Below are 15,491 nucleotides of genomic sequence, written 5' to 3' on the forward strand. Positions count from 1 at the left end.
ATCCTGTCTCAGACATTTCTGTGAAAAGGAATGTTTGTGGAAAGCTTAAGGTAGAGAGAGACGCATTTAAGATTAAAGGTGCACTATGACATTTTGGGGAATACATCTTATCAGGAGAGGAAGCTCTTCATCAACCGATTTTTGTTTTGAATGTCTGAACAAACTAAACTAACACACACTGTTTTCATGAATCAATAAACTGAATAAACAAACTGACCTTAAAGGACAACACAATCTCATACTGTTATACTTTGTTTATATGCGGCGGACCCTGCCACCTTTTAAGCATCAAACAGCGTTGTGGGGCACTGTCCAAAACTACATAGTGCCCCTTTAAGGTGGCAGACATGGGAGGAAAGTGAAGGATTAAAGGGTCGCTGGACATTGTTTCATCCAGTAGGTGGCGGTATCACCTTTCCCCTTGGCTTATAGCTGTCATTAAAACTAGAGAAGAAGAGTGGGAACGCAGTACTTCCGGTTTAATTTTATGAATGACTCCAACTTTGCCGTGTAGCTCGCTGCTGCTGCCCAAGCTCGTAGCCTGCCAACTGCACCTCAGCAGAGATTACTAACGGCTGCAGCGACCACCGACCCAGCCCAAATGGATTACACTGCAACTCAGAGTGGGTTCAGACAGCGTAAGTTACGTACGTGAATTCATCGGTTAAATCAGCCTTTATTCTCCGCGGCTGCATGTGTACAGAATGTACCTGCTAGCTTTCTGGGATCTGACGTTTAACGGACCTACATGGTGATGTCGAGGCTAACAACTAGCTAAGCAACTTGTGAAAAAACACATACACACACCGGAGCGTTCAATTTTGCCACTGACATCTAACGAGTCATTGTGGAGGATAGTTTTGGCTAAATAAATCCCAGTTAGTTGCTAAAGCTATTAATAGGCGCTAGCAGTGCTAACGAGCTAAGTAACGTTACACAAGCCGGGCTGGCTAACGGTTTCTGTGCAACGACTGCGGGCTATTTCTGTGTTTACAGACGTATTTAGACGACCTGTGTTGTTATGTGACGCTGGTTTAGCTTTTCAGTGTTTTCCCTTGTTATGTTGACGTTAGCTGATGTTGAAGTTTCTCTTCCCACGCTTCAGTCTGGGTTAGACTTTGGGACAGACGTGTTATTTTGACCCAGATCTATAAGCAGGGACGCCTGATGAGGTCAGTAATGGGACTGTTTTCCAGGAAAGGTGATTTTAAAGTTACCTCAGCTTCTATGAATCAAGTATTTTTAAGCAGACACTTGCTCATCAGCAAATCTGATTTCCGAGGATTAAAGTATGCCTCAGAATACTCTTATTTAACGCTTAAAATATAAATAGTTTTCCACAATTAAGATGACTGATGACCACCATAGCCAAGGCACACCATGTTGTTGTTTTTTTAAAGATAGTAGTCATAAGGCTGCACAGACTGTGTGTTAGGTTTAAAGTGTCTTGATTGTTGTTAAGTCTGTGTGTGGACCTAAGATACTGCAGGTCATATCCTTTATTTGTTATGGGAGAGGAGGAGGGAGGGCGGTCCAAACTGGACCTGATTGTTGCTCTTATAAAGTGACGTAACCTGCCCTTGTGATTAGTCCGTGATGGTGTTATTACTCCCCTTCAGGAGATGGAGTCAAAGAGCTCTTTCTCCTGCACGGCAGAGACTTTACTTTCCTATATTCATTTTTAAGTGCACTATGAGGGCACATGATGCTTCAGGCTCTTAAGCAGTTCACTTTGACGTCATAGACCCTTCAGAAGAGCGAAATCAACTGTCTGCAACAGATGTCAACCACTGTAGTCCACCAAGTTCAGCTGTCCCTGGTGATGTTTTACACTCCTATAGTCATCATTAACAAACAGCGATCCAGCAGTTGGACACCTTACAGGGTGCATGTAGTTATGCTGTGAGACTACAGAAAATGAGCGCAGCAAAGGCTTGGTTAGCTTAAAACAGAAACAAGAACTCTTCATACAAACCGATGCACGTCGGTTCATCTGATTTCCTGTCATTTCGGCTGCCTTGCATGCGCCTGCTTTACTGATCTTATAACGTTCTTGCACGCCCTGACATTGGAATTGATTTGAGACGTTCAGATCGACTCCTTTGTCTGACATATGTCTGTCTCTCACCTCTCTCTCTTCATCCAGAGCCCAACATGCGTCTAAGGAACACATCAGTGGATGGTCCAGGGGACAGCCAGCTGTTTGAGGATACAAGTGGGGCTGCAGCTGGGGCACAGGCAGGCTACAGGTGGGAGGAAACATAACCATCCTAATTAACAGCCCCTTAATTCATCTTTTTATTCTTTTGTATCATCTTGTCGCTATTGATTTGATTATATGTGTGTATTTCTCTAGCCGATATATCCTCCTCGTTCTTAATACTTTTTCTTGTGTCATGCCGGCAGCAACCAGCAGGCTGTGCCTCAAGCAGCAGGATTTCCTGCCCAGTCCATCCTGTCAGACCCCATGTCCAACCTGGCCATGGCATATGGCAGCTCACTGGCATCCCAAGGACGAGAGATGGTGGACAAGAATGTAAGAATTCCCTAAAATGTTTCTTCTTTGATTCTGCTTGACAGATTGCCCCATATTAAAAGATGAAATACTCGTTCAAATAATACTTTGTGTGTGTATGTATGTGTGTTTGCTTTCAGCTGGACAGGTTCATCCCAATCTCTAAGCTGAAATATTACTTTGCAGTGGACACGGTGTACGTGGGGAAGAAGCTGGGCCTTCTCGTTTTTCCTTACATGCACGAGGTAAGACTGCTGTGATATATAGGGTTTTTTTTTTTTCAGTGGGTCTCTGAGGTTTTCAACATCTACTCTATGTTGAAACAAAAGACCAGTTGTAGTTCTCTGTTAGGCCATGTACTTCATATTTCTTGAATATTTCCACATATATTAGATGTTTCAGTGGAACTTTGAGATGCCCTTGTCAAGTGTGGCAAATTCACGTTACCTGTTAAATACTCCATGAGTTCAGACCGGAGTTGAGAAGGTTTAGTTCGGTTGTAATTTTGTGCTTGTGTGTATGTGTGTCGTAGAACTGGGAGGTGAGCTACCAGCAGGACACTCCTGTGGCTCCACGCTTCGATGTGAATGCTCCCGATCTCTACATTCCTGCCATGGGCTTCATCACATATGTCCTGGTGGCTGGACTGGCCCTCGGCACTCAGAACAAGTAAAGACGCACCTGTGCTTTATTAGCGTGTAACCTGTTTGGAAAAGACAAAAATCTGCTGCCTTATGATCATTTATTTGCTGCTGTAGGAAGCGATCATTAACGGCTGGAACTGGGAAATTGTCATTGTCATGTCAGGTTTTCTCCAGAGCTGCTGGGAGTTCAGGCCAGCTCGGCGTTGGTGTGGCTGATCATGGAGGTCCTGGCCGTCCTGCTGTCGCTCTACCTTGTGACAGTCAATACCGACCTCACGACCATCGACCTGCTGGCTTTCTCTGGCTACAAATATGTTGGGTGAGTACAACATCTTCCAATGCTTATGTCTTTATTTTGCTCGACCATTCGCTCTTTTTTGTCTAGTAACTTATCTTCACTTGAACGTTGTTTCTACTTTTTGAATTTCATTTACATTTATGGCTCTGTGGATGTTCTGCCTCACCTGCAACACTGTGTGTTTCTCTCTTCTCTCTGTGTCTTTAGGATGATCATCGGGGTGGTAGCGGGCCTGATGTTTGGGAGGCCGGCTTATTATCTCTCTCTACTGTGGTGCTGTGTTGCCATCTTTGTCTTTATGGTGAGTAGCAGCATCTACTAACTGTTGACAGTTTTAACAATCGTTCTTGAAGATGCTTGGTCAACCAGGGTTAAAAATCACACAAACATTCAGACGGACAGGTATGGTACTTTTACTACCACTTGCTGGGAAACGATATTTAATCTTTTAAAGTAATGGCTTTTAAGATAACCCATGGAATCCCTGAGAGGAATGGCAGCTAGTTGGTAAATAACACACACCTTAGCTAAACCAGCAAATGAATCCTTTCAGACACATTACCCAGTCCCCACAGTGTCCACACAGGCCCGCTCAGCCTCAGCTCTGGGAGCCAGAATCAAAAATCCTGCTGTTTGCCAGCAAAACCTGCTAAATACTATATCAGATGTCTACTGCACATATCCTCGACATCTTACCTTCAGTTTTACCCTCACCTCCCAAACTTCATGCAAACAGCAACTGTAAATAAAAACATTCTCTCTATCTACACAAAGGTACATACACACACACACACACACACATATAGAACTGCTGCATCTTTTGAGAACTCGACATTTCTTCATATTATTTTACCCGACTCAGACACCCTGGGCCCCCATTCTCGCTCATCGCACACAAATACACTGAATGGGTATTTTCTTAGAACTGTATATTCTAATAGAATACAATATGACTGTTCTATCTTACATTCTATATTGTTTATAATGTTAATTTTTTGGTGACAGTATAGGAAATGTGTACATCGAATTTTATACATACTACTGAGGTCATAGTCAAAGGTTGTTTTTTTTGGTGGTGGTTCTAATTTTTTGCCCATCCTGTATACATACATAAAGAAGAAAAAAATGGTATTAACACGTCAGTCTAATGCAGTCCATTTCAGCACCACCATTAACCTTGTATTAACATTCTTTCAGCGCTAAAGCAAAAGTTGGATGTAATTGACACATTTCTAACAGTGTCACCAAAATCTAAATTTATTGTTGTATATAAACTTGCTTGCAATGTCAGATCTTCAATTGAAATATACTCTCTGAAATGTTGTAGAGTTTTGCAATCTGGAGTTTCATGGACACAGTCACTGATAAAAACCAAAAATGTTTGTTATTTGAAATGGAGCAACTGGAGATGTTTGTCTGTGGCTGTGGCTGTTTAAGTTAGCACTAGCATCAAATAAACATTATCAAAACATACAAAGTTAAGAGGAACACGTGGTAAAGTAAACAAAGTGAGTGTTCATTTTTAGCTGTTGCATTTATAGAAACAACTTAGATGTGATGATAATGGCTTTGAGAGTCTGTGCTAATGTGCCATGAAAGTGCTTGAATTTTACTCTAAAAAGCTAAAAAGTTTGTTGTAACGGCCGATCTTAATCTCTCCTTAGATCCGCACTCTGCGCCTGAAGCTGCTGTCTGAGGCGGCTGCAGAGGGGAGGCTGGTGAGAGGAACCAGGAACCAGCTGAGGATGTACCTCACCATGTCTATAGCAGCAGCGCAGCCCATCTTCATGTACTGGCTCACCTACCATCTCATCAGATAAAACCTGGAACACACACTCATCAACTAGAAGATGAACTGAATGCCATCTCGACCACGACAAACCCTCAAGAAAACACACACACACACACACATTGAAGAAGCTGGACTTTGAGGAAACGCAGAAGGGCCACAGCTGTCTGGATGACAGCCCATCGCTTCCCAGACTTAAAGACCTGCACATTCACAAGACTCGCTCCACCGATGTGAGCAGCAGAACAAACGCTACAAGACGATGAAGAGAAGACGTGAGGCGTCTCACAGCACAGCCCCGCGTCATTAGTGTTGCCTTTTTTTTTTGTTCGTCTTTTTTATGTCACGTCTTCAAAAATTTGTAGCAAGAGCAAGTGGCTTTAAGTTGTTTTTCTATACAGTGTAATTGTTAGTAATGATATTTTTTAGGAATATTTAAGTTTGTATGTTTTTGTATGTCAAAAGTATTATTGCAGATGTTGCTTCAATATCTAAAACGTGATTTTTTTTTTTTTTTTTCTGAGCCGACAGACATAAAGCACACTAACCGTCCATTTGTGGAAAACAAGAAAAAAAAGCTCAAATTCAGGTTTAAAAGTGGTCACGTGGCTCTATGTGTTCGATTAATGTTTGTTTCACAGATGGGAAAAGTTCCGTCGCCACTAAATCTGGACACCAGGGTTTATCTAAGCGGTTAGGGTCACCTGCATTTTATCTGTTGAATCTTTTTCTATGTGCTTTGATACATGTCCGAGCTTTGCTGCCTGATGACTCTTGAATAGAAAACTGTGTAAGCCACGTAAAGGCGTAGACCTCACCATGAAATGTTGAGTCAACTTTGATATCCTTTTTAAAAACCGAGTAAATTATTTACTGCTTTTTCATATTGAAAGTCAGATGGAATAAAGAAAGAAAGGGAAGAGATGAGGTGGTCTGTTCTGTCAGCGTCATTCTAGTCTCCTCGAGATACTTGAAATAGTTTTAATGCCAGAAATATGCGTAATTGTGCTTTCATGTGCTGAAGTGTAAATCATCTAATGTCACTAGGAAACAAGCTGTCTCTGCTTTTTTAATGTAGACAATGCTAACTCAAACCATTCAATTCAGGAAACTTAAAAATTCAGGATTTTTTGCATTTTCCTCAGATGAAATTTAGTCAACTGAGGTGCCAATAAAGTTTTTTTTCCCCAAATGTTCAGACATAGTTCTCATTTCAGTACTGATCCTGATGTTGCAGCATCTAATTTAGAATTACTAATTCTATGCAGCAGGCAGTAAAACACATTTGTGTTCATGATTAGTCATGAATGGTTCGCAGCCTGACTGTCAAAGCAGGCTGAAGACATACAACTTAACAAATAAAGCCATTGAAATATGACGACTAATAAATAAAGTCTGACTGATGGAGCTGCTGGATTGTGTTTTATGTGCGCAAAGATTGCTTGTAATTGGTCTTCTGAGATGTGAATTGCTGTATCACTGTGATTATTGGAGCTCTATTTGTATTACAGTAAAATGCGGAGGGGAACAACCTAAAATTCAAAACCTTTTTATCCTTTATCCTCTTCTTCCTTTCAGTTTTTTAGCTAACTAATTAACAGAAAATAGTCAGACCCTTTGGGGGTCCCAAGAGATTGTGCTTTGACAGTTAAAATGTGATTTACCAAAAATAACAAAAAAAGGGGCCCAACATATTAAATGTCTTCCCTCCACAATGATGAACTAATGGCCAGTATCACATGCAAAGTCATTTATTTATTAGGTTATTAAGACACACATTACAAACTTTTCACTCTTAAAAGTCATAAACATATTTTTCTTATGATTGGAGCGTGTATAAATGAACAGAAAGAATACTTGATGCTACGAGTGGCAGGATATAAAGTGACAAAGTGAAGCAATGGCAGTGGCCTGACACCTGAAGTGGAGAAATCTTTGGAAGTTCTGGCCTAATGTTGTCTCCATGATCTAGACACTTTTATACACCTTGGCCCTGTATGACACGCCTATCTCTCCTACCTGTGCATGTCTCTGTGCCTTGCCAAAGCTGACATATATTTGGAACCATTGGTTAACTGACTCTTTGTGACTGTGCTGCTTCTTCAAGCTAAGATTTGACAACAGAAAGTTGTGAACAACATCATCAAACGTGCAAATAGCCTCAACAAGTAAGATAAAATGACTGATCTACATCTACTAAGTCCCATTATAAATCAATAATACTACGAATCCCATGTTAGAGCCTACTTCAGACCTTTAAAATGTCTACATTAAGAAGAAAAAAAAAATCATAGAGATTAATCAGACCAAAACTAACTGGATTTTTTTTTCTTGCCCTCAGTGTCTTCCTTCCAAAAGCCTCTGTTGTGATTAATAGCCTGAAGAAGTCTGGTCTCCATCAACCTATCCACCGGGTATCTCTGGTAGATGGGCAGCAGTAACAGGAAATGACAGGTGAGGGATTCCGGCAGGTGGCGATCAGTGTAGTCGGGCAAGGGAGCAACTCTCATCTTGATGCTGTCCATACCCAGGAAGGGCACCCGGTCGCAGCCTGTGAGAAACACTGGCAACACAAGCAAATGCGAGATCATGCTAAATTAAAGAGAACTTTGGAGAATACAGAGGAAAACATCTCAATCGTTCTCTCAATTCTTCATGAAATCTGAAACTAATAGACTGCAGTCAAACTTGATATGTGGAACACTTACAGAGGAACTTTTTCTTTTCCTCCGCTGGCAGTTTGTCAAACACCTCCCAGAAGGTCACGATGTTCGGATGGTCAGCATGATAGCCTCCTTCATACACTGTGTTCTGTTTGGAAAAATAAAAAACAAACACATAAGTAAAATTGCGCCAGTCTGATATTGTTGACTTGCTTGTGTTTATTTTGTAACTGATCCTTGATTTTTTGTGCTTCTACTAAATGTTGAGTGGTCTACGTAGTTAAATAGTTTCTTTGTTTGTCAGTTTTAAGTGTGTTTATTGTTAATGTGTCTTGAGACTGAATGGGGGGTTTTATTTTTTAAAAACTGACCAGATGCTTTGTGCTCTTCATGTAAGCTTCGATCTGCTCTGTGCATATTCTACTTACTGTCTGGAATCAGCTTAGAATATCTTAATTTCTTACTGTTCTACTTGTAAAAGTCAAAACATGCATTTTAGCAGACCTGCTTGAACACCTCCCAGTCGTAGTTTTCTTGGCCCACCATCACTGCCTGCAGCTCCTCCGGCTGGAAGAAGTCCACCACGTCGATGTCACACACTTTGAGGAACCCTCTCTTGAACTCACTGAACACCCCCTCCACCGACTTGTTGAAAGCATAGTCGACAAAGGCGGCTACGAACTCTTTCCTACGAAATAACAAAGAAAAAAAAATAATTCAATATCATTCAAGTAGCTTTCCTCACCTTTGTCTCACATGTCTTTACCAGTTATGGTTGATTTACGGTCATTACACCACAGCTAAGAACCAATCAGATTGCCTGATCGGAGCTTTAAACACACCTGTTCGACCCTGTCAAAGGTTTTCCAGGTTCCTTCGGATCCAGCTCAACTATCTCACCACCCCAGGACACCTGAAATGAAGAATAATTACAGTCATCGAATTTACACACCTGTGGGACATACAGTCGAGTCATTCTAACTGTAATTTAGTAAACCTACGGTGAATGTCGACTCCAGGCTTTCCACTACATCAGGAGTGTAGTCCTCCAGCATGCACCGCCAAGACCTGCAGACAGTGAATAAATACAAAATGATCGTGTTGATGTAACTATGACTGACCTGCACATGTCACCTATAGAGAGCTTCAAATTAAAACTACCAGTGACAGGAGAAGAGGTGTAGGTAAGATAAGGAGCTCTGAGTTGTTCCACACTTACTCAGCGACAACAGGCTCAAACTCCCTCATGTCCTCCATTGAGGGTTTGACTCTGAGCAGCTTCTTGAAGAAAGCCAGCGGGAAGGGCATGTGGATGATGTTTTGGTTGTAGAGAGCCAGGCCGCACAGAATGCCAAACAGGAAGTACGTCTTCTCCTCCACTTTCGGCTGTTGATCATGATCAGGATTTAAGTACAATTCATCCATCAACTATCCATGTAGCCACGTAACAATAAGCTCAACAATAAGCTACATTATGTTTTGCTTTAACTTGGACTATAAACTGTAAAATGGGGCATTGGACAACAAGTTTTTTTCCCCAAAAAAACTGATAAGAGTATGCAAGAATTTAATAAATGATGACCTTGTTAATTAAGCTGTCTTACCTTGGGAGGGAACCACGCCAGAGTCTGGCTCTCGTTCCACATGAACATGTCAGACTCGGGAGCTATCAGCTCATCAAACACATGCAGGAAGAGGTCCCTTTGGTTGACATTCATCACCTTCCTGTCGTCCACAAACTGCACCTAGTAAGGACAAAATAATACATTTCAAATACCTCAGTGAAGTGTCAAGGAACAAAAACTTATTTACAGTCAGCTTCAGCTTCAGCTTCAACGACATCCATTTTTCATTTGTAACAAAGGGTCACTTCCACAACTGTAGTTCAAACATTCTCCAGACTTGTTGCATTATGGGAGGTGTAGGATCAAATGTTGTTGAAGTTCAACCCATACCCGGGACTACATCCAATTCAAATTTTTGGCCTCAGTACTACCAATGTCTTGTGAGTCCCAAACTGTATGGAAGCTAAATTGCTGGATATTCCTTCAATATCTATGAAATGAAGTAATACAAAGATAGAAGCTACCAAATGTCGCTTCCGTGCACTAAAGCAGACTTGTTTACCAAAAGCTCCCGTTTGAAGGCGCAGTGGTCGGCTGCAGCGAGCTGTCTGAAGGTGTCCTCGACCAGGTGAGTTCGTCTCAGAGTTAGCTGGAAGACCGGGGCTGGGGGAGCGCCTACGGTGTCTTTCAACAGTGCTTCAGGCAACATTAAAGCCCATTTGTGCACAAAATGTTGTGCTGTCTGTAATGACAAAACCCAGATGAAAAGAAAGTCTAATATGATCATACAGAAGATAAGATACTGGTAACACTGCTACCACATCATGAAGTATCTTAAATGTAGACATTCAGTAAAACAATCTATTATATACATAATATACCTTCATAATGAACGAGAAGACGTTAAAGACCTCCACTTTGCGGACAAGAGTGAACAGGAATGGGTAGCGGCAGAAAATGGCGGGCGTGTTCTCGTCATCCTTAAAGGAAAATGATCAGTGATTTACCAAGAATTACTTTCAGTTAACACTCCGACAGAAAATTAAACATATCCAGGAGATAACAGACGGTGCCTCTGAAATATAGTACTGTATGTTTTTACCTCTACTTTAGAATAGTCCTTCCAGTTACCGACGTCTAAGGCTGCCTCTACACTATCACTGATTTCCTCAACATAAAAGGTGCTTAGTGGGACTTTGTAGGACTTTCCAGCCTTATTTGCCTGTTGGAAAAACAAACAAACATATATATTACATAAAAACATTAGTTAGCGTGGGTGTCAAGTTATTCATTGTTAACTCTGAAGTAAAAAAGATCTGGCACTAAACCCACTGATGACTACAATAAAAACAAACAGCACTGACTTTGTAGAGCAGCTTGAGGACTTCCAGCAGGTATCTGACTCCCGGGTTGTGAGTTACCAACAGGCCATTTTTCAGCATGAAGGCGAGGGCATTTTTGAATACCAGGATGTGCTTCTTTAGCATGGAGGGTGTCAGGGAAGACCACCAGTCCTCTGCAGAGCAAAGAACACACACAGTGTAATCATACTGTAACACCTACATGATATATATATCAAGAGAGTACCGCACATTTTTCAAAGTTATCAAGAGCAGTGTATAGTTTTACATTATAGACGAATAAATAAATAAAATAAGTTCTAGAATGGGTTGAATGGGTTCTGTGAGAGCTATTTAGCACAGTAAAGAAAATATAATATCAACACTGTACAGTAAGCTATCCCCTCTAAACTGTGACATCACTGTGGACAAATTAATTGAGGCTTGCTGTAGTTATTTACTTAGTGTTGTGCGATTTCTCTCATTCATATCCGTGATAACGATAGCCAACCCCAGCACGTCGTTCATGACATGAGAGTCTTCTTGGAGGAGGGGACACGTCAGCAGAATCAGGATGATCTCTGGTGATTTGAGGGAAGGTGTTGAAGCCACAAGCATATCAAACAGGGCTTTAAGGTTGATCTGCACGATGAAGAGATACAGTTTATAAGTTTGCATCATTCAGTCTCAAAAGAACAAACGATCTCGGTGATGTATAAAAATGGTTCCATTTATGTTCTCAACTGCTTGTTTGATCCACGGTACAGCCAGCAGCTGGTCGAAAGCTCGGCTCGCTGCCTCAAGGTCCACAGTCAAGGCGCCTGCTGCTGGTGGACGCCCACTGTTACCAAAAGCGAAGTAACAAAACAAAGTCTCAGTACGAATATGGGTAAATTACATTTAAATGATCTCTTCATTCTAAAGCTCATACTCATAATCTCAACATTACCAACAATATCTTTCAAAAAGACACCCACTTAGCCTTCGTGAAACTTGCAACAAGACTTGAACTTGTCAAAAACATCGAAGATATTTCTCTGTTGAAAGACATAAACAGGTAGTCTCACAAACACTGTAGTACTTCCTGCATTTTGAGACAGACATGCATAATTATTGTACAGCCATAATACTTAAGGAGAAAAGAGGGACCTCTTAGCCTCGGTGCTGCCGTGTCTCATTGTCAGCCATCTTTGCAGTTTTGTCTCATCCAGCCGCCCAGTTATCTGTCCTCGATCTAAGTCCTTTAATAAAGGAAAGACAGATTTGAGATATTAAGTTAAAGTTTACAAATTAATGAACGTGACAAAAAATAGTCATTTATTGTTCAAATTCATCTGAACAATGTTTGTAAATTAAATATGGGTAAACTATAAAATACACGTTTATTACATTACCTGTAGTGGTGAAGTGTAAGTGAAGTTTGTATTCCATCCAGCTGATATCTTCAGGTCTGCTTAAACAAATGAAAGATAACTTCAATTCTCTATATGTTCTTCTCACACCACAAGATTTGAAGTCAGTACACTTAAACATTAATTGAAGTGTATGTGTTACTGCTAGCCATTAAACCTGTCTGGGGAACTGTCTAAGAATAAGGACGAGCGTTAACCCGAAATTTCTAATAGTCTCTGGCAGCCATGTCACCATGATCGACAAAAAACTCTCATGGAGTAAATGTGAATTGGAGAAGGGAAATGTAAAGATACTGAGGTCAGATCAACCCAGTGCGCCTCAGTTAAATCTACTGAACACCACACTGCCCATCATTACACACCTTTGGGTATTTCTGCTGCGCTGTCAGTTGTCCATGGAATTGGTACCAGCGTGGGTGTCAGACTGTCCTCTGTTCGTCCCGTCCCAATCTGACCTTTGGCCCCATTTCCGAAAGCCCACAGCTGCCCAGACGAGCCCAGCACCAGAGTGTGTCGTCTGGGAGACAAGAGACAGTTGTGAGTTAGATGAGAAACTTAATAGCATGTTGAAGTATTTAATGAATTTATGTCACATCTCAGTTTCAGCCTCCAAGCTTTTACCTGCCACATGAAATCTGCGATGCGGGTCCGTCCAGACCTTCGACCAGTCTGGGTTTCAGTTCATCAGCAGAGGAGCTGTGACCGAGCTGACCGTAGCGTCCTTCTCCAAAAGTAAAAACCTTGCCATCCTAGAAATCCCAGCATAATTTTGTCACACACTGTAATTCAACCCAACAAATAAATGTAAAGCTGAACGAATTAGTGAAGTATGAACCTTTGTTAACACAGCAGAGTGAGCCTCTCCACAGCTTATGAAGGAGACACCCAGAGGTCTGAGGGCGGGTACCACACAGATGTTGAACCGGCCTGTTAAAGATGACAAGAAATGAAAAAATTAAAAAAGAATGATTATGGATAGAACGAGTTCCGATTTCATGAAATATGTAATCAGGATTGTTTCTTGTTCGATGATCTTCCGCTAAAGTCAAACATTCACACCCTTCTCATCCACCCTGTTGACCCCCAGCTGGCCAGATTTGTTGGCCCCACAGCAGTACACCAGGCCCGCGAGTGTGAGGAACAGAGAGTGGGTCGCTCCGGCTGAAATCTGGGTCACCGCTACGCCGGTCAGAGCGCACACCAGATAAGGTGTGTACTGCAGTGACATCTCCTTCCCCTGGCCCAGCTGACCATGACTGTTCAAACCCCAGGAGTAGACATCTCCTCCTGAAAGTAGAAAATCACGAAGATTAGGAAACAAATAAATAAACACAAAGTTTTGAGGCGCTATCGGTAGATGAGGGAAAAACATGTTGTGTTAATATTTAACTGTATTTTTTACGCTCTTCAAATCTTAACAATAAAAGCTGAGCTCACTGATGACTCACAATACATACACCATCATGAACTATATTTAAGCTACAGAGGTAATTACTGAAGCATATTGGTGTAATAATTAGCTATTCTTATTTTTTTTTTTAAATTCACATACAATATAACACTGGTGGTATTAATAGGAAGTTTGTACCCTGTTTGTAGCCACTAGGGAACCTGTGCTGCAAGTATTTTGTTTTTATTTCATACTTATCCTAAGAAAATACTCACACACAACTTAATGCAAACAGGATCACAGATGAGAGTTGAATATATACCGGTATGTTGTGTGTGTCCATTGTCGTACCTTTAGTCAGTGCCAAGGAGTGGGAGTTTCCACATGCAACTTGAATCACTGCTACTGGTATTGGTATGGGCACCCGTCTGCGACAACAGGTCAAAAACAAATTTTAAAAGCTGATTTTCGGTGATAAGTTTGTATAGTCCAATATTCTACAGACTGAGATCTTGCCTTGGTTTGTGACATTTGCACAGTAGATGTGCTGCTAGGCCGAGCTGTCCATCCTCTTCGGCCCCCCAGGAGAACACATGTCCAGATGCACAAACAGCCAGACTGTGGTTCTGACCACACGCCATTGACACCACATCACCCAGACCCTCCACGCGGGCTAAGACAGGATGACAGAGGATCACAAATAGAAACACACACAGTGATGATAAATGTAAATGACAGATGTCTATTCAACAACTAACTTCAATACAATACTATTCAGATTTAACCTTAATGCAAACCTAAGCATGGCATAGAAAATTGGTGTCAATGTTAACTTCTTACTTACTAAGCAGTGAAAAACAACTTTACCTTTACTGAAATGCTGTATGTTGAGGTACTTGTCTTCTACTTTTATTTATTTAGTGTTTTATCTTGAGTAACATCTTGAATGCAACATTTGCACTTTACTTAATTAACTGACCGCCAATTATAACGGTGTGAGCCTGTTCACTCGGTTTAATGTCCACCTGTATTTTGTAGGTCATCAAAGTAAACTTCGCACATCAGAGCAAACGTCTCTTGAATGTCCCACACTCTCCACTGCACTTGAACTCGTCGCATATTGGAGCGCAGTTGTTAACTTTCTTTTTCTGGAGCTTCAAGAAGGAAACGAAACTGAAGCTCGCCTTAATTAAACAACCTGCAGAATGTTTACTGCGGCTGTTTTATGGCTCTCGACAGATACAGTAAACCAACAAACAACTCAGTAGCTGGTCAGCCCAACAAAATAAAGATGAAGTGGGTTCATGATGAAGAGGAACCAAATAAAGTCAGATAGCCAAGCTTAAAGCTACATTTAACGGTCATGGGGTAAAAAAGACACCTAACGTTAAAAATAAATACGCAACTTATTTACTTACTTAGTATTTTAACGGCATACATACTTCAAAAAGTTACTATACGTGGACATTTTATTTGTATGTCGACACTTTTCCTGAAACATTATTATTGTTTTCTCCTACCTAGTGTCCGTCCATCTTTACATCTCTTTCGGCCGAGTTGTCCGTATGAGTTGTGTCCGCAGGATAGAACGCCTCCATCATTGGTGCGGAATAAAGTGTGCTGGTCCCCGCAGCAGATGTCGGTGATGACCCCGGGGACGGACCAGGACACCGGGCTGAGGGCCGACTGTGGACCGAACTGTCCACTGGAGCTGTCTCCCCAACAGTACAGCTGCTGTGCGTGCATGTCTCCTCCACCTGTCCTGGGACTGATGCGGCGAAGTCCTCTGTCCGAGAGGTGTGCTGTGATGCTGCATTTAAGTGTTGTCGGAAGTATTGATATCACTCTCAGGAACACGCATTAGAACCACTCATT

General features: G+C 41.5%; 2 protein-coding genes across 4 annotated transcripts; one reads left to right on the plus strand and one right to left on the minus strand.

The window, feature by feature from the left end:
- The first annotated feature begins 463 nt into the window (after nt 1–463).
- yif1b (Yip1 interacting factor homolog B (S. cerevisiae)) lies at nt 464–6,171 on the plus strand. 3 transcript variants are annotated; one of them, XM_037086649.1, is made up of 8 exons: nt 464–647; nt 2,147–2,249; nt 2,407–2,536; nt 2,656–2,760; nt 3,048–3,184; nt 3,323–3,478; nt 3,665–3,758; nt 5,122–6,171. In XM_037086649.1, exons 1-8 carry the CDS (start codon nt 602–604, stop codon nt 5,275–5,277), a joined length of 927 nt encoding a protein of 308 aa, XP_036942544.1. In that variant the 5' UTR covers nt 464–601; the 3' UTR covers nt 5,278–6,171. The 3 variants fall into 3 exon arrangements, with proteins under 3 accessions (XP_036942544.1, XP_036942551.1, XP_036942560.1); XM_037086656.1 differs by having other exon boundaries at nt 465–638; XM_037086665.1 differs by lacking the exon at nt 464–647 and adding an exon at nt 986–1,172.
- An 810-nt stretch (nt 6,172–6,981) lies between these two features.
- LOC119007477 (probable E3 ubiquitin-protein ligase HERC6) lies at nt 6,982–15,424 on the minus strand. Its single transcript, XM_037077207.1, has 23 exons — nt 15,137–15,424; nt 14,133–14,289; nt 13,968–14,044; nt 13,286–13,513; nt 13,062–13,153; nt 12,848–12,975; nt 12,589–12,743; nt 12,209–12,264; nt 11,964–12,055; nt 11,792–11,851; nt 11,559–11,655; nt 11,276–11,456; nt 10,839–10,990; nt 10,577–10,696; nt 10,356–10,454; nt 10,037–10,216; nt 9,514–9,654; nt 9,129–9,295; nt 8,911–8,977; nt 8,752–8,822; nt 8,414–8,597; nt 7,955–8,057; nt 6,982–7,809 (listed from the first exon to the last, which is right to left on the minus strand). The coding sequence occupies exons 1-23, from the start codon at nt 15,360–15,362 to the stop codon at nt 7,559–7,561; spliced, it is 3,084 nt and encodes a 1,027-aa protein (XP_036933102.1). The 5' UTR covers nt 15,363–15,424; the 3' UTR covers nt 6,982–7,558.
- Nucleotides 15,425–15,491: the final 67 nt, after the last annotated feature.

The sequence above is a fragment of the Acanthopagrus latus genome, chromosome 2 (genome assembly GCF_904848185.1).
Source record: "Acanthopagrus latus isolate v.2019 chromosome 2, fAcaLat1.1, whole genome shotgun sequence".
Taxonomy (NCBI): Eukaryota; Metazoa; Chordata; class Actinopteri; order Spariformes; family Sparidae; genus Acanthopagrus; species Acanthopagrus latus.

Excerpts from the sequence above, each read along its gene's own strand:
- yif1b (XM_037086649.1), top strand. The coding sequence starts at position 602 with ATGGATTACACTGCAACTCAGAGTGGGTTCAGACAGCGTAAGTTAC. Across the intron at positions 648-2,146 it reads GTTCAGACAGCGTAAGTTAC|AGCCCAACATGCGTCTAAGG; the intron begins GTACGTGAATTC and ends CTCTTCATCCAG. Across the intron at positions 2,250-2,406 it reads GGGGCACAGGCAGGCTACAG|CAACCAGCAGGCTGTGCCTC; the intron begins GTGGGAGGAAAC and ends TCATGCCGGCAG.
- LOC119007477 (XM_037077207.1), bottom strand. The coding sequence starts at position 15,362 with ATGCACGCACAGCAGCTGTACTGTTGGGGAGACAGCTCCAGTGGACAG. Across the intron at positions 11,457-11,558 it reads TACCGTGGATCAAACAAGCA|ATCAACCTTAAAGCCCTGTT; the intron begins GTTGAGAACATA and ends TTCATCGTGCAG. Across the intron at positions 8,598-8,751 it reads CCTTTGACAGGGTCGAACAG|GAAAGAGTTCGTAGCCGCCT; the intron begins GTGTGTTTAAAG and ends GTTATTTCGTAG.